This window comes from Gorilla gorilla, chromosome 1 (genome assembly GCF_029281585.2).
Source record: "Gorilla gorilla gorilla isolate KB3781 chromosome 1, NHGRI_mGorGor1-v2.1_pri, whole genome shotgun sequence".
Classification (NCBI taxonomy): Eukaryota; Metazoa; Chordata; class Mammalia; order Primates; family Hominidae; genus Gorilla; species Gorilla gorilla.
Window position 1 is genome coordinate 59,493,215 of NC_073224.2, and position 24,536 is coordinate 59,517,750.

Below are 24,536 nucleotides of genomic sequence, written 5' to 3' on the forward strand. Positions count from 1 at the left end.
CAGTCAAGTATTATACTGATCATTTGTTTAAAGTTTGACTTGGTTTTTCTATATGTGCCATCAGCTACCTACACACAGCATTTACTTATTTCTTCACTCAGTCTCTAATATATGTTCAACTGTAAACCGTACAAGTAACAATCTCACTGGTGCAGCCACAGAAGGTGACCCAGATTATCCAACACTGTGTGCTAATGCCAAGTTGTCTTGTTCAACGGCAGCTGCTCTACGCTTTGCCTTATTGATATTCAGATTCAACAGGCACAAATCACATGGCCCCTTTGACAAGCACACACTCTCCCTGTCTTCGTTTTAAACGTGTTGAATAGCTACTGTGCTTCATAAACACACAGCTGGGGCAATTTGGTCTCCTCTGATTTTTCATCCTGCTATAGAACTGACAAGATTATCTCAGAAACATTGCTCTTGGCTTCTATTTGGGGAAGTTTGTGGAAAATAATATCTTCATTTATAAAACAGAAACACATAACAGTAAAAGCCCATTTCTCTGGTGAAAGAAACACTTTGAACCATTACTCTCTGGGAAACATTGAGATTATCCCCTTGATTATGAGAGCAAATGTTGCAACACAGAGTTATTTAAAAGTGAAGATAAATATATAGTATGTGGGAATAAAATGAAATATAGGTTATGAATAACTTCCTTTTAAAGGATATCAATTAGTAAGGGCCAAATCTATTTTGTAAAAGCGTAAACACAACAAAATATCTTCTTGTCTATGTGACCATTTCATTCTCCAGCTCACTACTACAGAGGTTAAAAACAAAATTTCTGTTCCTGAATACCTATTGGAAATCATAGAATCTTAAAACTGACTGTTCACATTGACTGGTATCACTGATTTCTTTAACACGGGACACTTAAAAAAAAAACAAATTAAAAACTTCCTTTTTTAGCATTGTATTTTATAGAACATGCAACATTATCCATTATTTGTAAGAAATATAAAAAGCCAGAAATAAACCAGGAAAAATACCCAAAGTGGGAAAGGCTTACTTTTTATGTAGATAAGCAGTGAGAAACTGAGGTAGAAGATGAGAAGGTAGTTAATGTTCTTAAGTGCCATGGTCTTATTTAGAGAACATCCTCTGGTGTGTTGCTGGTGGTCTGGTCCCAGTCCGGCTCCTGAGCCCTGTCTGTCTCAGAGAGGAGCGGGTGCCTCAGAACCCCCAGGTGCCATCTCTGTCCCACCCCACTTACAGCTCCTTCACAGAAAATACAGGGACTTAGATTCAAAAAGCAGTTTGTGCTTCTTAGCATCACTTACACGGGAGGATGGGGTGATTTTTCAAACCTGGTGCAGATTTTTTCAGGCTGGATTGGATTCATTCCCCCCTCAAGCCTTCGCTGCGAGTTTTCTTCTGTTAATGCTGCCTCCTCAAAAGGGCCTACATTAGAATAGTGTCTTCAATTGCTCTCAATAGAGGGATTAATTTCTGATAACTGTCTTGCCACACAATTATGATCTGGCAACTTTTAAAGGAATACCGTATGTTCCTGTATATTTACTTTCATCTTCAGAACACAATTCACAGACAAGCAATCTTTTCTGTTCATAAATTATATTCCCACAACTCAGATTTCTGTTGTTTGTAAGCTGGGCCAAGACAGAAGAAAACTTAAACTTCTGCATAAAATGAACAGAGTTCTGGAGATCATTCAGGGGCAGATTTTGTCATAACTCCAGAGCTCATTTTATTCTCGGTTCATGAAATTATATGCTCTGGGATTTCTTGAGCTTTTGTTTTACTATAATTGATGAATGTAAACATGTTTGCTTATTTAAAAAATACACTTGCTTTAAATACACAATATTTTCTCAGATTAAATTGTTCAAGTCCTTAAAATTGTATTTTTATTAGACACCATGAAAACATCCATTAATTAAAATCAGAATGCTTTATTTTCTAATTGGTGTTAGTGCTAGTACAGAGCCTTTTTCCATTGTTAAAACTGTTCACCGTTACACTTTAAAATGCAATTTCTATAGCTGATTTTTACAAAGCTTTATAAATCTGCCAGATATTTAACTATATAACATATATTTTGAAGTCTTTATTTTCTGCCTGTCTCTAATATTTTGACAGTCAGCTTAATGTTTTTTATTAATATTATTCTCTCACATACTCACAGATTTACTTGCTGAAGTAGGATTTATCCATTTAAAATTATTTAATTTTTATAGAATTCATGACAATTATTATTTTTAAAGATTTTTTCCTCCTCTCATGCAAATAATTTAACTTGGGCAATTTAACAATTACAGTAAAAGAATTTCAGATTACAGAAGCATTATTAACTCCCTATTCTAATCCCTGTGTTTTGTCAATTGGAGAATTGAGAAGCAGAGCAATTATTCTGTGTGCCCAGAGTCATCTGGTGGGTCAGTGTCAACATTAGGACCAGAGTCTTCCCATGATTTCTAGAACATTAGTTCTCCACTAAATCTTGTGAAGTCTCTTTTCATCTTTATTCTTATGTGTTCTGTCATGTCTTTTGCAACGATACCATTCTGGGACATCTACATACTGAACCAACTTGATCTCCATTCGTTCTAAAAAGGCCTCCACCATGAACCCCAAGACTGACGAATTTACAACATGGAAGGCCGATTGATAGACTGGAAAAAAAATGAATAGACTCAGGTAAAGAATCTTATGGTATTAGAAAGCCTTCTGTTAGGGTGTCTTTAATTATGAGTGTCACAATCAAAGAAACAAAGAAAATTAGTTTTTCAAAAGACAAAAGTGTCAAAGAAAATAAGTGGTTGAGAGAACATGTTATACAAAGAATGGTTATAGGAATTATATACATGGAGTTTGAATATAAAAAAGTAAGTGGATATAGCCATTATACAAATGAGTCAATGGCTACCATGTGTCAGATTTGGGCTAGTCAGGACTTCCTTTAGAAAAACATATAATATTTACTTCGAATTTTCAAGCATAAGTATGGGTATGCTGTTGTCTGAATGTTTTCCCCCCTTCCCAAATTCACGTGTTGAAACCTAATCCCCAATGTGATAATATTAAGAGGTGGGGAGTTTTGAAAGGTGGTTAGACCTAACCCTCATGAATGGGATTACTGCCCTTATAAAAGAGGCTGAGGGAGTTTATTTGCCCCTTGCACCACATGAGGACACATAGAAGGAACCTTCTATGAGGAACAGGCCCTTGGCAGCTACCAAATTTGCTGGTACCTTGATGTTCCTCTTCCCAGTCTCTAAAATTATAAGAAGTCAATTTCTCTTGTTATAGATTACCCAGTCTAAATTTTGTTATAGCAGTATGAAAAAACTAAAGGTATAACAAATAAATAGGGCAAGAGTGAAGTTTAAGAGTTTTACAGAAAAAGGATATGTATATAGGAATAGAGGCCTAAAGCAGTTGGGCAAATCAAGAAACTAGAAATATTCTGATATTGCAGAAACATAGGTGTGAAGAGATGTCAGGAAATAAGACTCAGCAAATCCACAAAATCAAGGAAGTTTGATTTTCAGTATGAGGAAAAGACACCATTAATAGGTTTTAATTAGTGAATTCACATACTCAGAGTTGTGTTTAGAAAGATAAATCTAGCAGCAATGTAGCAATGGTTGAAAAAGGGCAGATGGAAAGCACAGAAACCAGTGAGAAGGATATTGCCGTTGTCCACAAGAGAGATGATAAGGGACTGAACTAAAGCAGAGACAGTGGGGATGATAAAATGAAACAAAACAGCAATAAACTAGATACATCTAAAGACATATAGAGAATAAGGCAACATGAAAACGAATTTTATCAGGTTTTGAGCTTCGGCATTTGGGCTATTAATGTCATTCATAAAAATGAAGAATATAGACAAGGGCAACTATACAAGAAACAGCAAAAACCATCCTTCCCAAGTCAAACACATTTAAATATATGTCTGTATTTGAGCAAAGTGTAACTTTTATAGAAATATGTAAGTGAGCTCAACAGCAATAAAGTAAAATAACCAATTGAGATAGACAATTCTTGACTTTTGGAATGGAAAGACAGAGAGAGAAAGAGGAGGAGGGAGGGAGGGAAGGAACAAATGAAAGAAAAGAAGGAAGGAAAAATGAAGGAAGGAAGGACAAAAGGAAGGAAGAAAGGACAAAAGGAAAGAAGAAAGAAAGGAAAGAAAGAAGCAGGAGAGAGGAAGGAAGGGAAGAAAGAAGGAAATAAAGAAAAGAGTAGTTCAGAAACAGGGAAATCAATGAGAACTGAGATGAAACTAAACTCTCATGAGGAAATGCTACAATTCACAGTTCACAAATGGTTCCCATGGAAGCCAACCTCTACTGAAGATGAGCTCACAGCTTAAAATTATAAATCAAACTAGAAACCCACTGCCATGACAGACATTGGACACAATGAGTGGGAACATTCACACCCAAAAGATTCATGATAATGGAGCTAACTTAAGAGATTATAAAATAACACTTTGTTAAGATACAGAAAAAAAGAATCAAAGAAAATAAGTGGTTGAGAAAATATGTTATACAAAGAATGCACTGTTCTGGCCGGGCGCGGTGACTCACGTCTGTAATCCCAGCACTCTGGGAGGCCGAGGCGGGTGGATCACATGAGGTCAGGAGTTTGAGACCATCCTGGCCAACATGGTGAAAGCCTGTCTCTACTAAAAAAAAAACAAAAAGTTAGCCGGGCATGGTGGCAGCCACCTGTAATCCTAGCTACTTGGGAAGCTGAGACACAAGAATCCCTTGAACCCAGGAGGCGGAGGTTGCAGTGAGCCGAGATCATGCCACTGCACTCCAGCCTGGGCGACAGAGCGACAGAGTGAGACTTTGTCTCAAAAAAAAAAAAAAAAAAAAAAGAATGCACTGTTCTTATTCACTGTGTATGGGTAAATTGGTACAACCTTTATAGAAAACAATAAGGAAATTACTCAAAGAACTTAAAATAGAACTATCATTTGATCCAGTAATCCCATTACTGTGTAGCTACCCAAAAGAAAAGGAATCATTGTATGAAAAAGATACCTGTACTTTATATGTTTAATGCAGTACTATTCACAACAGCAAAGATATAGAACTAACCTAAATGTCCATCAATGGATGATTGGATAAAGAAAATACGGTATATATAACACAATGGAATTCAATTCAGCCATAAAAAATGAAATCATGTCTTTACAGCAACATGGATGGAACTGGAGGCTATTATCTGAAGGGAAACAACTCAGACACAGAAAAACAATTACCGCATGTTCTCACTTATAAATGGGAGCTAAATAATGTCTACACATAGACGCAGAGTGTGAAATGATAGATGATGGAGACTTGGAAGGTTGAGGGAGATGGAGGAGGGATAGATGATGACAAGTTACTTAATGGGTATAATGTACATTGGTGATGGATACACTAAAAGCCTAAACTTCACTACTCTGCAATATGTCCATGTAACAAATTGCACTTGTGCCTTTTAAATACACACAAATAAAAAATTTTAAGAGATAAAAGAATGTATTTATTTTATAAAACAAGACATGATAAAAATGATTAGGCCTATTCAAAAATAAACTGAACATAAATTCTAAAAATAAAAAAAGTCATTAAAATTTTTTCAAAAATTTAACTAATAAATAGTAGATGACACTACAATATACTAAACAGAAGATAGATCTGAAGTTTTTTTTAGAATAGATCAATGTGAGATAAGGAGTTGGTGAAAAAGAATGAACAATAAAGAGACACGGAAAATAGAACAGAAAGTTCTATCTCAGAAGCAAGGAAAAAAGTGGGAGAAGGTAAGTATCAAGAACTAATGGACTAGAGTTTTCAGGTATGAAAAAATATGATTTCTCCAATTTAGAAAAGCTCACTGAATCCCTAGGAAATATTACATTTAAAGTGCAACAAAATTGCAACAAAAACAAAAATTGACAATTGGGACCTAATTAAACCAAAGAGCTTCTGCACAGCAAAAGAAACTATTATCAGAGTGAACAATATACAGAATGGGAGAAAATTTTTGCAAACTATACATCCAACAAAGGTCCTACATCCAGAATCTATAAGGAACTTAATCAGTTCAACAAGCAGAAAACAACTCCATTAAAAAGTGGGCAAAAGGCCGGGCGCGGTGGCTCACGCCTGTAATCCCAGCACTTTGGGAGGCCGAGGCGGGTGGATCACGAGGTCAGGAGATCGAGACCATCCTGGCTAACACGGTGAAACCCCGTCTCTACTAAAAATACTAAAAATTAGCCGGGCGTGGTGGCGGGCGCCTGTAGTCCCAGCTACTCGGGAGGCTGAGGCAGGAGAATGGCGTGAACCCAGGAGGCGGAGCTTGCAGTGAGCCGAGATCGCGCCACTGCACTCCAGCCTGGGCGACAGAGCGAGACTCCGTCTCAAAAAAAAAAAGTGGGCAAAAGACATGAACAGACACTTCTCAGAAGAAGACATACAAGCAGCCAACAAACATGTAACAAAATGCTCAACATCACTGATCATCAGAGAAATGCAAATCAAAACTACAATGAGATGCCATCTCACACCAGTCAGAAAGAATATTTTTTTAAAGTCAAAAAACAACAGATGCTGGTGAGGCTACAGATAAAGGGAACACTTACACACTGTTGATGAGAATGTAAATTAGTTCAGCCACTGTGAAAAGCAGTTTGAAGATTTCTCAAAGAACTTAAAACAGAAATACCATTTGATCTAGCAATCCCATTTCTGGGTATATACCCAAAGGAAAATAAATCATTCTACAAGAAATACACATGCAATCGTATGTTCATTACAGTGCTATTCATAATAGCAAAGACATGGAATCAACCTAGGGTCCCATCAACGGTGGATTGGATAAAGTAAATGTGATACTTATACAAGATGGAATACTTTGTAGCCATAAAAACAACAAAATCGCGTCCTTTGCAAGAACATAGATGCAGCTGCAGGCCATTATCCTAAGCAAAATGATGCAGGAAGAGAAAAATCAAATACTGCATGTTCTTACTTATAAGTGGGAGCTAAATATTGGGCACACATAGACATAAAGATGGGAACAATAGACACTGAGGACTATTGTTGAGAAGAAGGGGGTGAAGGGCTGAAAACTACCTATTGGGTGCTATGCTCACTACCTGGGCAATGAGATCATTCATACCTCAAACCTCAGTGTCACACAATATACCCATGTAACATATCTGCACATCTACCCCCGGTATCTAAAAGTTAAATTTTTAAAAAAAGAAAAATAAATACATACAGTGCAGTAAAAGAAGCAAAATAAAATCTTACAAAGTTAGCAGCATTTGTCGTTAAAGTCTAAAATGTTTACAGTAGAACAATAATCAAAATGATGAAAGACTTTTCAAGAATAAATTAGGTGCCATAAAACAAAGAAAATAGAAGAAAAGGAATATTTATAGATAAAAATAGAAGGTACAGTTTTAAAATATATTCAATTTGAGCTGTCTATTCAAAACCAAGTGAAGATCCAGAACATAGTAGGTTCTGGAGATACAATTTCAGAATGTAGGACAGCTGTTCTTACTGGTGGAAACTATTGATGTCATATTAATGTACAAGCATTTGTTTGTTTTACACGTACTATACAAAAGGTATATTATATGTACACCTGCAATACATCAGATACTAGAGTCATCATCAGTAATTTGCATGTTTAAGACAGGGTCATCACCCTTGTTGAATTAAACTCTGGTGAGCAGATGCAGTCTTCTGAGGAAAAAAGTACTTTATCTCCCAGTTCCCTGATATTCAAAATTGATTTAATAAGAGTACAAAGATTTATCTTCAGCTCAATACCTACTCTATATTATAGATTATTTTATGCACATTATCTCACTAAATACAGCATCTCCACAAAGTAGATTAAATTAACCCTATTTGACAATGGCAAAAAAGAGATTGAGAGACCCAAGTTACCTGTATAATAAGTGCTGCTGTTCAGATTCACACCCAACTTGCTTATTCCAATGTTCTTAATTATTGTTATAATGGTATTTATTGTTAATTACATAATTATAAATGTATTGTTGTGAAAAATCCCAAATATTAGGATAAATATAAAGAATCTTTGATGAACAACAATCCCACACTCCTCTCCAGAAATAATCATTGTTATTTGTTAATGAATATCGTTTTATACCACTCTATGCTACAGTTTGATAAATACATAGATGATTGATAGATGATGGATAGATGAATAGAGACATAAATATTATTTTGCTTATTTTTTTAAATAATGGTATGATACTCTATGTATTACTCTGCAACTTGCTTTTCTCACTCAACAGTGTGTCTTGAAGATTTTGGCATTTAACTCACATACTTTTTAATGCCACGCAGCATTTCATAGTATGCATGTACTATAGTTTAATGATTTCATTTTTCTGGGAATCAATGTTTCCAATTTACTTTATGCAAACAATGATTAATAAAAATCACTTTACACACCCGTTTGTTCAAATGCACAAGAGTTTATCTAGGGTAAATGCTAAAATTTACCTTAGGCAAATACAGAAATTTCGAGGATAATTTTGAAGCTGGCTATTGGGTATGTAAAGGTATATCATATCATTTATTCTGTGTTTGTATAGATTTTTAAAAATTAATTACAAAAAACTTGAAATTTTACATTTGTGTATTTTTCATATTTAGAAAAATTGAGCCTCTTTTAGCATTTCCATTTACTCCTCAATGATTTGCCAACTCATATCATATTCACTTTTCAATTAACTCTTTAAAAATTTTTATTTAGAGGCCGGGTGCGGTGGCTCATGCCTGTAATCCCAGCACTTTGGGAGGCCAAGGCGGGTGGATCACGAGGTCAGGAGTTCGAGACCAGCCTGGCCAATATGGTGAAACCCTATCTCTACTAAAAATACAAAAATTAGTTGGGCGTGGTCATGCACACCTGTCGTCCCAGCTACTTGGGAGGCTGAGGCAGAAGCATCTCTTGAACCTGGGAGGCGGAGGTTGCAGTGAGCCAGGATCTCCCTACCGCACTCTAGCCTGGGTGACAGAGCGAGATTCTGTCTCAAAAAAAAAAAAAATATTTAGTTAGTTGTAGCATTTCCTTATAAAGATTTGATCTTAATTCTTAGTCTGCTATAAATGTTGAAAATGTTCCTTCTCAATAGGTTCATTTTCTCTTAAAGTTTATAGTTTTTCTTTATCTATTTGATTTTGAAAAGTTTTTATGACTTTTGATTTTTGTGTTATTGAAGAATGCTTTTTTTTCTCATCAGGCTTACTAACACAGGGGTTCCCATTGGGTTTTATTCCAAATCTTATTTTAAAAAATTAAAATACATGTATTAAAATTTCTTAAAATTTTGTGACTTTAACCCACATGGAATACATTTTTATGAATGATCTAACTTACAGTTTTAATTTTATTTCTAAATTATAGATTTAACTTTATTTCCAGATGGATAGCCAATGTCCAAACTACAAAATCATGTATGAAACCCGTATATATAAAAAAAATTTTTAATTAAACCTTTGTGATTCTTTTGCCAGTAAACTTAGTTGTTTGTTTCTCCTTCCTCTTCTTCTTCTTCCTCTTCCTCTTCCTCTCTCTCTCTCTCTCTCTCTCTCTCTTTCTTTTTTTAGGGTCTCACTCTGTCACCCAGCCTGGAGTGCAGGCAGTAGCGCAATCTCAGCTTGTGGCCACAACAGCCTGAACTCAAGTGATCCTCCCAACCTCAGCTTCTGGAGTACCTGGGATTACAGCCAGGCTCCATCGTGCCTGGTTAATTTTTTTTTTTTTTTTTTTAGACATGGGGTCTCACTATGTGCCTAGGCTGGTCTTTAACTTCTGGGCTCAGGTGATCCTCCCACCTTGGCCTCCCAAAGTGCTGGGATTGCAGGCGTGAGCCACCACGCCCGGCCTGAAACTTTAAGTTTTTGCCTTCCCTTGTACAGTTTATCTTCCAGATAGTTTTCTAAGCAGTTGGTCTATTTCCTTTCAACAACAACTATTCCAAGTATAATGGGGATTGCATTTATTATATAAGTTAATGAGGGGATAATTTATATCTTTTCAATACTTCTTTTTTTAACTTTAAGTTCAGGTATACAAGTGCACAAAGTGCAGGTTTGTTACATAGGTACACGTATGTCATGGTGGTTTGCTGCACCAATCAACCCATCACCTAGGTTTTAAGCCCCACATGTATTAGCTATTTCTCCTGATGTTCTCCCTCCCCTCGCCCCCACCCCACTGACAGGACTGGTGTGTGCTGTTCCCCTCCATGTGTCCATGTGTTCTCATTGTTCAACTCCCACTTGTGAGTGAGAACATGCAGTGTTTGGTTTTCTGTTCCTGTGTTAGTTTGCTGAGGATGATTGCTTAAAGCTTTATCCATGTCCTTGCAAAGGACATGATCTCATTCCTTTTTATGCCTGCATAGTATCCATGGTGTATATGTGTCATATTTTCTTTATCCAGTCTATCATTGATGGGCATTTGGATTGATTCCATGCCTTTGCTATTGTGAATAGCACTGCAATAAACATACGTATGCATGTATCTTTAAAACAGAATGATTTATATTCCATTGGGTATATACCCAGTAATGGGATTGCTGGGTCAAATGGTATTTCTGGTTCTAGATCCTTGAGGAATCATCACACTGTCTTCCACAATGGTTGAACTAACTTGCATTCCCACCAACAGTGTAAAAGCATTCCTATTTCTCCACAACCTCGCCAGCATCTGTTGTTTCTTGAAAAACTACTATTCGAAATATAATGGGGATTACATTTATTGTAAAAGTAAATGACGGGATAATTGATACCTTTTCAATATTGCATTTTTCAGTATCTGAATAACCTTACAATATTTAACACATATTGAGTCATTCTTATAAGCCAGATGCTCTCTAAAACCTTTCTATGCATTATTTATTTAATATCTACCATAACACTATGAAGCAGGTTCTATTTTTTCCATTTTATAGATGATAAAAATACAAAGATCCAGTGATTTATCTCAGTTATCACAGCCAATAAGTCACTCTGGAAGAGAAGAGAATGTAGAGTAAGAAAAGGAGAGGGTCAGCAGCCACAGTAATACTTAATAATTGGAGGATAAGAAGCCAGAGATTTAAGAGAAACAACCAGGACATTGTGGTGTCATGGAAGAGACGAAAGAGGGTCAGGAAAGAGAGTGATGAACAGTGGGAATGCTGCAGGAAAGTGAAGTCTGATAAGGACCAATTTGATTTGTCAGGAAGGGGATTTTTAGTGACCTTGGTGACAGAAATATCAATGGAACATTGGGACAAAATCCAAATGTCAGTTATTTTTATGAGTGAATTGAACATTAGCAAGTAGAGACAGTAAGTGCAAAGTACACTTTCCAAAAGATGGGTTGTGCAGAAAACATGGGATGGGGAGGCAAAGTTTAAGAGGGATTTATGGCCAAGTATTTTTTTAACATGAAATACATGCAAAAAAAAAAAGGAAGGAACCAGAAAAACTGAAGGTATGAAAAAGATAAAGATATTTGATGGAGCAAGCTTCCTGAGGAGTAGGTGAGAAAAATGGGATCCATTTGTGTTACAAAAAATCCAATTATACTATTTTAGTTATTTTAAAATGTACAATTAAATTGTTAGCAACTATAGTCACCCTATTGTGTTATCAAATACTAGTTCTTATTTATTATTTCTAACTATTTAGAATAAAAGATAATATCAAGTATTTAAATAGAGAGAAGAAGAATCAGAGAAATGGGAAGGCAGCAAGAGTCACCTACCAGCTTTGATAACAGAGCAAAGGGTCCAGCTGAATTGATCCAGCTAAATTCATTTGTAATGATGCTAACAGTGGCATGACCTTTCCAGCAGCAAAAAAAGAGTGCTAGTATAGCAGCAGAGCTGGCAGGCTACAGGACTACTTCAAGAATGAGAGCTTTCAGAGTGGAAGGATAAGTAATAGGTGGAGGGCTTATAAGCAATGCTTAGAGACAATGGGAACTGAGGCAACTAATGAGGAAAGTTATGAACAGGCATGGAAAAAATGAGGTTTCATTGGATTAGCGGTATTTATGTGGTAGAGAAACAGATGAAATGAGACTGGGGTTGAATTCAGACAGTGGGATACTGAAGTCTGTAAATATAAAAGAAAGAACTGATTAGGCTTGATCTAGGCTAAATTGGAACCAAGGTGGAGATTGCAAGAAAATAGACTTTTGTGTAGCCTGAGAAAACTATATAACAAATAGCTATTTAATAAAGTTCACCTCCACAAGTAGGTATTCAAGTAGATGAGGACCAATTGAGTGAGAGACTTGTGATGGTTAATTGGATGTGTCAACTTGACCTGGCTAAGAGATGCCCAGATAGCTTGTAAAACATTATTTCTGGGTGTGTAATGGGGGTGTTTCCAAAAGAGATTTGAATCAGTAGGCTGAGTAAAGAAGATCTGCCCTCTCCAAAGCGGGCGGGCATCATCCAATCCTTTGGGAACCCAAACAGAACAAAAAGGTGGAAGAAGGGCAATTTTCCTCTCTCTTCTTGATCTGGGACATTTCTCTTCTCCTTCCCTCAGACATTAGTTCTTAGGCCTTTGGACTCTGGGACTTACTCCGGCGGCACCCCCCAGTTTTCAGGCCTTTGGACTTGGACCGAGAGTTACATCATTAGCTCCCCTGGTTCTCAGATCTTTGGACTCAGACTGAATTACACCACTTTGGCTTTTCCGGTTCTCCAGTTTGCAGATGGCATATCATGGGAGTGAACGTGAGCCAATTTCCCTAATAAATTACACACACACACACACACACACACACACACACATGCAAATCCTATAGGTTCTGTTTCTTTGTAGAATTCTGACTAATATAGGACTAAATATATCTTTTTCCCTAAAGACTTCTAAGACACCCTCCAAGTTTTTTATACTATATTCTGTGAGCTAGAGAGAAGTAGAATAAAGGAGAAAAATCAATTTTCTGCTGTTCAGAGAAAGTAAAAAATTATGTAAAACATTTCCTCAAAAGATTTAGAATTTCATGCCATGTAGCTTTACTCCACTTGGAGCCCTTCTGCTCAGTGGGCATTTAAAAAAAAATCAGGAATAGAGATTTACACATATTAAATTTTAAGAAGTGTCTTAAACATATAAGTACATATATCAAATAAAGAGTTGTATATTTGAATCTGGAACTCATGAGAGAACTCTGAGTTACACATATAAATTGACATAATGAGGCACATTAAGCCATTTGGAGAGACAATAACACTTAGTGGGTAAGAGGAGATTATTTATAAAAAATAATAATAATAATAAAGGAAGCAACAAGGACTACTCCCTGTGGCTCACCTACCTCAGTAAATCTAAAAGAACAAGACCAAGAAAAAGCAGCCAGTGAGTAGAAGGAGAATCCAGAAAAGATGGTTTCCTAGAAGGCCAAATAAGTATTTCTCTAAGAACAGAGTGATTAACTGAGTCATCTACTACTAAGTCAAAGAAGATGATGACTGAGGGCTGGTTGTTAGTTTGGTGACATGGAGGTCATTGATGACCTTGACAAGAGAAATTTCAATTTGTTCAAGAGAAAATGCAAGGAGAAATAAGTGCAGATTGAAAATGCAAGGGATATGTGTATATACATACATATATAATACATATTGTAGTGTGTGTGTGTATATATATATATATATATATATATATATAAAATGTTCTATATTATTATAGAACATTTGAATTTGAATGCTGTTGGGAATGGCCCAGTAGATAGAAAAAGTTGTGACACCTTTCTACTCTCCTCCTATCCTATAGAAAGTTAAGAAAAGGAGTTTGTTTCATAATCTATGTTTTTAGTACTTAATCCACATCAGTGCTAGATACTCATGAAGTATTAGACTGAATCACTCATTAAATTTGCTTTGTTACCCCTAGATCCAACACTTCAGGTGTTGGTAATGGTTTTGTTTTGAAAATGGAGTATGTGTTAAGTATAGGTCTGTCACTTTTCTTTGCACATTTGAGCAATTGATTGACAGGCAGAAGCGTCCTTTTTTCTCCAAAACAGGCATTATGTGCCAGTAATCAAGATGCATTCAACTGTGGGCTCCTTCTTATAATTACTAATGCTTATTTCCAACTAGGAGGTGAACAGTTGAAAGGTGCTGACTTGATAAATATTTTCCATGGCTAGATTCACATCGAAGAATTTAGAGTTCTTGGACTGCAAGTAACAAATTACCTTAAGAAAATAAAGAATTTGTTGGCAGGATACCCAGTGCAGCATAGAACAGATGAGAATTCAAGAGAATAGATATGAATAGAATGGAACTATGGTGGTGTGGAGTCAAGACAATAAGCATCACACATAATTTCATAAGGAAAATACCATTCAAATGAGTGAATTTTAATTTTTTTCCTATTTTTCCATCAAAGTCCGGGAAGAGAGAGTCAGAGTAGCCTAACTAGGGTAGGGCAGTGCACCTTGATTTGCAGTACAGTGTTTTAAAACTACACTCAATGGAAAAGTATAACTCCCCAAAAGGAATTTAGCACACTGCTATCAAATGAAAGAGAAACAGATGCAGGCAACCAAAAGGAGGAAATGACCATGAGAGACCTCAGCCAAAAAGTTTAATTAAGAATCCATGACAGGCTTGAGTGTCCTTACCATGCTTTTAAATTTAAAAACAATCCAGTGAGTGAAGTCACTGTACATGGTGGCACATGAAAAAAATTAGACCCTGTTGAAGATCCGTCACAAAATCACTGACTACATTAAAACTGTGCATATATGTGTTACTGAGGTTTGCAAACATTGAATTGATGTATACTTCTAGAATTATGGGAGAAACACAAATATGATAAATTCTAGAAATCACATAAGATAAAGCAATTATTTGATTAGCTTACTGGCATATATAAACTTACTTTATTCAAACCCTATAATTGCCTTCAGAAATTATTATATTTCATTTAAAGACAGATAAAGGTGTTCTTTAAAAAACTGATTTGGAGTTCCGGAAGCAGCCCTAGTTCTAGTTAATTTATGTTCCTACTCAGAAATAAAGACAGCTGAAGCTTTTTTGCTTCTCCTCATTCAATTATTACCACTACAGAGAAGTAGAAATAGCAACAGAGCCTGACATTCAGGTAAGAGAGACGATATGAAAAAAACATATTCTGTTCACGTCATAAATCACGGTGACACTACTAAGAAAAGAATATGAACAATTCTGAGTGGTTGTCATCAGTGACATCAACATTAATTTCAAAAACCCTTTGTGGACTGAAACCTTTAGCTCCCTATAGTATTTTTTCTTGTATCTTGCTATAAATAATGATTGCACAGATTCTGTGTATCACTCATGACAAGGAATGGCCAAAAAAGTACAAAGGGATTCATGTTCTGACTCTTTGGCGAACTTGGATTGCCTTCCCAGGCAAATAATCACAAGGCACACAAGTCTGAAGAATCTCCAGGAAGCTTTCTATCAAATACATGTGCGGTGGCTTTCTTCCCATGAACTACACTTATATCTATAAATAAATGTATCTAGCCTCTCCGTAAAGAAGGAGAAGAGATGTATGTATTAGGAGGATGAGGAGGTAGAGAATGAAGGCCTCCTCATGGAAGGCAGAGAATTCCAGCTATTGGATCAATAGCTGCCTGAAGCATTTTCACCATTAGCATCCCTAAGACATTTGCTCTGGGAATATTTATTTGCTGATGTGTTCATTACAAAAACAAACAAACAAACACAAACCTCTCAAAATATCAGATCTAGATTTTTTTTTATCTCAGTTGGCTTACTTATAGGTGGTAATCGAAGCTATCAGCACAAAAGCTGTTATTTCCTTAAAACCTTGATAGTTTTTGGCAAATGAAACTATAAGCTTAAAAATTCAAACCCATTAAGAAAAAAATTCAAAACAAAGAAATTTTAGAGAAATTTTTCTTTATCAAATGATTCTTTGCTTTGCAAAAAGGTAAACCCATATATTTTATTATGTACTTTCCAAAAATAATCTGTATTGTTTAAATCTTCCCTAAAAAGCAGATTTTTGGTAAAGTATGGCTGATGTAAACATTCATGTGTAATTTCTTTGTTGTAGCATTAAAAATCATTTGTGAAGCACAAAATACATACCAGGTTTGGGGAAAACAAATGTGAATTAATTCAATCTCTTACATCAACAGTTTATATTAAAATTGGTATAAACAACCATGAACAAAGTGGATTATAACATAATGATACACTGTTAAAAAATGTTCAAAGTGCTATGAAAGCATGAATGAAAAAGTGATTAATTCTTCCTAAAAGTTCAGAGACAACTTCATAAAATACGTGCCATTTTAAATGGACTTTTAAAGAATAAGTAAGAATAAGTATGCCAAGTAGCAAAGTGTGATAAAGAAATTCAAGGCCCAGGAGAAAACAGAATGTACTTATCTGCGGAATCAGCAAATAATTGGGATTGCCTTGACTAAGGAATGCTGAGAGAGAAGTTAACGAAGGGTATGTCTGAAAGAGTAGACTATGCAGATTTTGTGAATGGAAATGTCATGCCATAAAGTCTAGAGAGTCAACAAACGATTGTAAAGAGGGGAGTTATGATGGTTAATTTCATGTGTCAATTGTACTAGACTAACAGATGTCCAGATAGCTGGTAAAGCATACTTTCTGGATGTGTCTGTGAAGGTGTTTCCAGAGGGATTAGCATTTGAATTGATAATCTGAGTAAAGAAGATCTGCCTTCACCAATGTGAATGAGCATCATCCAATCCATTGAGAACCCAAACAGAACAAGACAGATGTAAGGGCGAATTTGTTCTGTCTGTTTGGGCTGGGACATCCATATTCTCCTGCCCTCAGACATCGGAGCTCCTGGTTCTCTGGCCTTCGGACTCGAGCTGAATTACTGCACTGGCTTTCCTGTTTCTCCAGCTTGTAGAATGCAGTTCATAGGACTTCTCATCCTTCATAATCACATGAGCCAATTCCCATAATAAGTTTTATTTTATATATATATGTGTGTGTGTGTGTGTAATATAAACACACATATATATATTACACACACACACACACACACACACACACATATATATATATGTAAAATCTATTGGCTTTTTTCTGTAGAGCCTGACTGATATAGGAATGATATAATCAGGTTAGTGATTTAAGTTTAAGAATGATAATTCTAACTTAATATGAGGGATAAAATGGAATCACTAGAATAATACGGATTATAGCCATATAGGGCATGAAGGGGGAATAGAGAATGCACTGTGGTTTGCAAGACCAACTCTAAATAGCCACCTACTTCGAGACCTGAAAGCTAAGAATGGAATAGGTTTTTATGTTTTCAAATGGTTAAAAAAATCAAATAATATTCTATGACATGCAAAAATTATATAAAATTCAAGTTTCTGTGTCCATAAAATTTTATTGGAGCACAGCTATGTTCATTTGTATACATATTATCTATGATTGCATTCATACTACAATTGAGTAGAGACCACAGGTTCCACAAAGCCTAAAATATTTACTACCTAGAACTTTACCAAAAAAGATTGCTGACCCCTAATTTAGGGTATGAACAAAACTGTGGATGGCTAGGTCTAATATGAGTTATAGTCAGAAGGGTCCTACTGCCATAAGTAAAAATCATAACCTAAAAATATTAATGGCTACAGATATTAACCTAGTTCAATTTCTGGTAACTAACAAAGATACCAAATAAGGAAAAATATAACTACAAGAGAATACTGGACAAACTGACAATAAGCAGATAATCTCTCCTTCTTCTACTTAACACCACATTACCAAGTGAAATTATTTAAAGCACACACATACACCCTCCACATGCACATGCATGTGTGCACAAACACATAAAAAAATTTGGAAAGCCCATATTGCACTGAAAACTTGAGAAGGGAACAAGCTCTATAGAGAAAAATTTAAGGAATTTCAGACAGATATAGTGTCATAAACAAAAGATTAAAGGAAGCCAGGGAGGATCAATATGTAATTCCCATTCTGGAGAAAGTGGTTTCATTTGCCATGACAAAAGTAGAAGAGATATTTTGAGGAATAGGGATTAAAAGCTCAAGCTTTGATGTCAGCCAGTCCTGAGCTTTAATGCTATCATTGTAACTTCATTCATTAAATAAATATTTAATAAATACCAACTGTATTCCACGCAATTACATGATATACAACCTTAAAATCTCTGAACCTGTTTCTCAAGCCCGTTTCTTAAATAGTACCTTACAGGTCTACTGTGAAAATCAAATAACTACCACCACCACTACCACCATTAAAACAAAGACAGCAACAACAACCAAAACACTTCTATTGTGCTTATTATGTGCTCAGCATTGCTTTAAGTATTTTATATATTAATTTATTTGAATTATAACACCATTTTACAGGTAAGGAAACCAAAATACAGAGAAGTTAAGCAAATTGAACAATTTTCACAGCTTGTGGGGGAAGACCTGTGATTGGAAATCAGATACTCTGTATTCAGAGTTCATGCTCTTAACCACTGTGTTTTATTATCTCTCCAAATAAGATAAAGTATGGAAAGTATCATGATGTCTGTGTTTCTGTTGTTCAATAAAAAATGGCTATAACTACATTTTATGGAAATCACTTAAAACTTCAATATAAAGTAAGGACTACCAAGTGGGCAGAATGGAAGACAAATGGAAATTATTTCATTTTTAAAACCTTTTTGCAGATTAATGACTTTCAGAAGCAGCTCTTCCAGGAGACACAAGGGAAAGAAAAACCATACCATACAAAAACCACATGGCAAGGAAACAGGGCTTCTTCTGACTGCGGTGCAGCTCCTCCCTGAGGCAGTAAGCTACTGTCCTAGGAAGGATGTCAGACAGAGCCACACATGTGTCCATAATGAAGGTTACATACAAAAGTAAATTAGACAGGAAAGCTAATGGCAGGTACTATAATACCAACAAACACCAGCTTGAACAGAGAAAATATTCCTTTGCTGTAACTACACAAGCCCCCTCTCTACACCCCTAATGCTGCTGAATCACTGAGCTGGTATAACGTATATCAACCAACCCTCCAATGTAATGTAATGTAATGTAATGTAATGTAATGTAATGTAATGTAATGTAATGTAATGTAATGTAATGTAATGTAAATCTCAGAAAGACGACATTAACAGAATGAAAGCAGACAGGAAGGGAGTCCTAAAAGAAGCTAATTGTAAAGTTTGTTGGAAAATACTAGTCATCTATATTTAAAAATGAGTAAAGAAGGGAAAACAGGTCTTATGAAAAGATTTGCCACCTAAAAGGAGTTTTGCACTATCTTTGAAATTAAAGATAAAGAGATGAAATGAATTGATTGAATTAAAGGAAAAACATTAAGAAAATAATGCCACAGGATAATAGTAAAGTGTTTTGAAAAGATTTTCCCCTGCCTCACACTACACATCAATATAAATTTCCAATAGATTAATAATTTAAATGAAAAATATAGAGCAATAAACTGTAGAATAGAATACAGGTGTGACTACATGATTTGGAGTGGGAAAAACTTTCTCAACTAATAATAAAACATTAAAACACTATAAAGAAAAAATATTAATATATTTGCTTTTACTGAAAAGCAAACGAAAAACTGAGAAAATCTATATGGCAAAAGAGAAGCAGGAGTGCATGGTGCTTGTAGATATTGACCACAACTTGATATCTTAGCCATAAACCTTCCCAGGGTCACTCAAACTCAGAATAGTGTATAAATAGGGGAAAGACCACATAGCCTATTCCTTAGTTTCAAAATTCACGAAGTACTTTTCTAAATCCACTCTTGAATTTTTGCACTCTGGACTTTGCCTGCTACTTAAAATGTCAGAGTATTATCTTGCTTCTCTCATCTGAGTTAATCTTTCAGAATTTAGGTCCTAATTTTCTGCCTCTGCCTACAATTTTTGTCTGATTTAGTCATCTTGCCTGCTTGTATCTCTATCACACCAATAGTTTTATTCTAACAAGAAAATCTTATAAAGCTCTTTCTCAAAGCTCCAAGCAATTCCAGGGTGCCAGGAAATAAAAACTCTGAACATTCATCTTCCTTAAACACTACTTTTCATGACTTCTCGTTACTTTTAATAGTTCAGTACTATTTCCTGTCATATTATGAATTATCATTCCACAGCATTCAAAGCATCCTATAGCTTATACACTTCTAGTCTCTAACCATATTTCCTGTTCTCCTTCACTCAGAAATGTCCAAGAGCCTGCATGCATATCTTTCAGAATGAACGGGTTTATATCAACTTTTCCTAATTTGAAAATTCCATGTTCTTTGTACAAGATTATTCATGACTTCACTGTAGTTATACAAGTTTAGGAAAAAAAAATGTATGTCCATCAAAAGGGGACTGGTTAAAATGTATGGTCTGTATATTTAACGGAGCACTAAGCAGCTGTTAAAGCAAAAAAGATACATTCTTTATTAGCTTGACTATAAAAATCTCCAAAGGATATTGTAAAAAAGCAATGTGAAAAATGATATGTATGGTATGTATGCAACACTTGAATTACAAAAAGGTATATGATTAAATTTATCTATTTACATATGCATAAAATATCATTACAAGAAATGAAAAGAAAGACCAATAGCTATTTCTCTGTGGCAAGAACACTTGGGTGGCTGAGAGACAGGGGGTGAGTTAGATATGTTTTATAATATACATTTTTGTACTTATCTTTTTAATTTTGAGAAATCTAACTGTAGTATTTATTTTGAAGTTAAAGAAATAAAAGTTTCATGATCTACTTTAAGAGATCTGTTCCTTCTGTGGCCTTTCGTCACATTTTGTTTTAATAAAAGCTTTTTAATTCTGTATCAGAGTTTAATCTTTGCAAAGACATTTTAATCAATAATGAGGACCCAAATTAAAGTCAAAATTCACATTCTTGTGGGATCTCATAAGCTGGCCAGTATGTAGACAATGCTAACTGTACACAATTTAATCATGACCTGATTCATTGTCCATTTATTTTAACATCAACTTCAGAAACATTAAAATGTAAAATAATAATGTTTTTGTTATAATAAACAGAGAATCTTTAAGCCCTAGACAACTCTCAACTCAATTAGATTTTCACTTACCTCGTTGATCTTCTTTAGTTGTTTTTCTGTAAATGTATTTGAAGTATTTATTACACAATTTGGAGTTTGGTTATAATAATCACCATTTGCCTAACACTTATTTCAATCCTGCATGGATGTTGGGTAGTATTTTCCTATTTTACAGATAAGTAAACTGAGGTCCAGTAACTGGTAAGCAATTAAAAGGATTCAAAATCAGACCTGTCGGACTCCAGAGCCTTAGCGCTTCCACTAAATTATATTTCATTTTATACAATAATTATTTAATTAGCTAACTTTACAACAAATTAGCAGTAAATTATTTGCAGGTGAGAAAATTGTGCTCAGTTTTGTCCAATCACAAACCTCGGAACTCAGTAAAATGCTTTCAGACAATGAAGGCATTTTTCATAGAAAATAATGACATTTAGGAAAACAGTCGCTTAATACACACTTATAATTGGAATATGAAAATGCACTTCCAGACTTAAAATATACAATTTTGATTTATTTAATGTATTAATCATTTTAGTTTCACAATATTTTTAAATGGAAACATTTACAAGACTTTATAACATTTATAATTCCTAGTTAATATCAGAGTATACTATATCTATGTTTCTAGATTTAATATTGACCAAAGCACCTATTCATGGTCAATTAGATGATTTAAGGTGAAGAGTCATGTGAAATGATAGTTGTTGTTCCAAGGTTTCAAAGCTTAAACGTTCTTTAATATGCAAAGTTTCTTTGAACATTTTACATTTTACAGACTAAACAAACTGATTCCGATAAGATGCTAGCTATTCTCTGGGGGAACTCCTGGAAGCAATGGTGTGTGATATAGTTCTGCTTACTTTTGATGAATTCCTCCACGAAAAACATGTTTTCTCTGTCTTTCCTGTGGTTGATACCACCAGGGAGTAATTCCACTGTCACTGATGAATGCTAGCAAGGTCAGACCTTGTCAGTGCAAATGAAAGTCTTGTGATTAGTATTCTGTACCTTCTTACTAATGAAGCTTCTAATCATGAAATCTGTCTGTATTTATAATCTTCTTCTAGCTGCTAAGTGCCCTTGAAAGGTTAGATAAATGGGAAATAATACTATTGGTTTGGTGTTCTTTTCTTGCATAATGTCTTTCAAATTTAGTGTTCAACTTGCTGTTTATGACTCTCATGGTCAACATTACAACAATGACAACCTTGCAACCTTGGCTATAGAATTTCAACATGCAAAAGAAGTTACAAACATACAAAAACATTTATAATAAGAAATATTTGTGGAAACATTCAGGTTTCTTGGGGAACATTTTGACAGTAGAAAAAATATATAACAGTATTTGTAGCAGACTTTGCTAGAAGAAAAAATTATAAGTAAAAAATTTTGCACTAACCAAGAATGGTAAAAGAGTGATTTTGACATCAATGTTTAAGGAAAATGTATTCAACCTTAACTGAGTAGCATTTTGTGTAAACTGAAAACTGTATACATACATTTTTAACAGTATGAGGATTTACTTATGATTGCTATAGATAATTATATTTCCCTAAAACTGAGTACAGTCTATCTGAATTTATACATTCATTTTTCTCTAAGTTTTGATAGAGGAAGTACTCTACTCACTGTTAATAAAATGTAAGTAATTCCATGATGTAAGCCAGGGATCAGCAAACTTTCTTTAAAGGCTCAGACAGTAAATATTTAAAGCTTTGTGAACCATAGACTCTCTGATACAGCTACTCAACCTCAGAGATTGTAGCACAAAAGGAGCTGTAGACAATATGTATGTGAATGTAACTATGTGCATTAAAACATTACTTATGTACACTGAATTTTGAATTTTATGTAATTCTCATGTGTCATGAAATTGTATTCTTCCTTTGATCTTTTTTTCAATCGCTTAATTATCTAAAATAATTCTTGCGACTTCTTCCAGGAAACTGTAGTAGACATATTTTTCCCATTCTTTCTGCTAATGATAACTAGAAACCTTGGACATTTTATATGAAATAAATATAAGGAGACTCTAAAAGATAGTGAGAAGAAAGCAGACCATCTATGGGACTCAGGGCAGAAGAAATGACATGGTGGTAAGCTCCTTGGGTTTTCTTTTGGATTCATATATCTCAGACTTGGAGCTGAAGAAGTCAGCAACCCGGAAATGCCAGTGAGTACAGACAAAAAATAGAAATAAATAAATAAATAAAGCCTCCCCTCCTTAGCAAAAAGACCAGGAAAGGGGCAACCTAGTAAAACAGAAAACTTGTATACTGTAACTGTTCTACTCCAGCTAAACACCACAGAAACAACTGTGTCCCCACCTCTGTCTATGCCAGCATAGGCTGAGTGGGGTGCCACCCTCACCAGCCTCTAACAAGTTACCCTAACTTTCCTGCTGGGGTGTTAGAGACTGAGTAGGTACCTGGGACTTTCATCTCTATCAGGTGGTAACAAGGCTCCTCCCATATTTCCAGTGTAGACTACCTGGGGAGCCTGAATTTCTTGGCACACCCAACAGTTATGAAGTACCCCTCCCCACTATGGTAGTGTCATAGGAGCCCTACTGGAAAGTTAGAACTTTTGCCCCCAACCAACGTCAGTGAGGACATATCCCCCAACTGTGGTGGCAGTGGAAGGCACATGGGAGCAATAATAAGGCATTCCTTTTTCTCTCCTCAAGAAAAACATCAGCGGAGGCCACAGAGGACACCCAATCTTAGGTGTCAGCATAGATCATGTAAGGAACCTGCCCTTCTTCTCCCTGACCTGCCAGTAGCAAGGAACATCCATCCCTTTCCCATGCTGGAGCAGCGTCAGAGGAAATCAGCTAGTACAGAAAGCTTAAATAGACCTGGCGACCCTTAACACAAAATACAAAATTTCATGTTTCAATAAAACATTACTCATAACAGCACAAAGCAGAAATATCTCAAGGTGAATGGGAAAAAAAGAAAAGACAATCAGTAGATGTCAACACCAAGGTGATAAAGATGTTAGAATGAATTATATAACAAAGACGTTTTTAATATCTGCCTTTTTTTTTGAGATGGGGTCTACCTTTGCCTCCCAGGCTGGAATGCAGTGGCTTTTCACAGGCACAACATAGTATACTGCCACCACAAACTCCTGGGCCCAAGTGATCCTCTGACCTCAGCCTCTTGAGTATCTGGGACTACAGATGCACACCATTGTGCCCAGCTAACAAAGATTTTAAAGCAGCCATCGTGGAAATGCTTCTATGAGTAATTACAAACATTCTTGAAGTGAAAAAATGTTTTAAAGCCTCTTAAAGAAATAGAAAGTCTCCACACACCAGGGCCTGTTGTGGGGTGGGGGAAGTGGGGAGGGATAGCATTAGGAGATATACCTAATGTTCAATGACGAGTTAATGGGTGCAGCACAC

The 24,536-nt window shown here is 35.5% G+C and overlaps 1 protein-coding gene across 4 annotated transcripts in view; it reads right to left on the bottom strand.

Moving 5' to 3' along the window:
* CRB1 (crumbs cell polarity complex component 1) overlaps nt 1-24,536 on the bottom strand; it is a 277,370-nt gene that overhangs the window by 209,221 nt on the left and 43,613 nt on the right. For 2 of the 4 annotated variants that reach the window (XM_004028096.4, XM_004028095.5), the window contains exon 1: nt 1,019-1,249. The exons of 1 other annotated variant lie outside the window; for it this stretch is intronic. In XM_004028096.4, coding sequence (XP_004028145.3) covers nt 1,019-1,088 — 70 coding nt within the window. In that variant the 5' untranslated portion in view covers nt 1,089-1,249. Of the gene's footprint in view, nt 1-1,018; nt 1,250-24,536 lie in introns of those variants that run through there. One more of the 4 variants, XM_031003564.3, reaches the window with a different exon arrangement.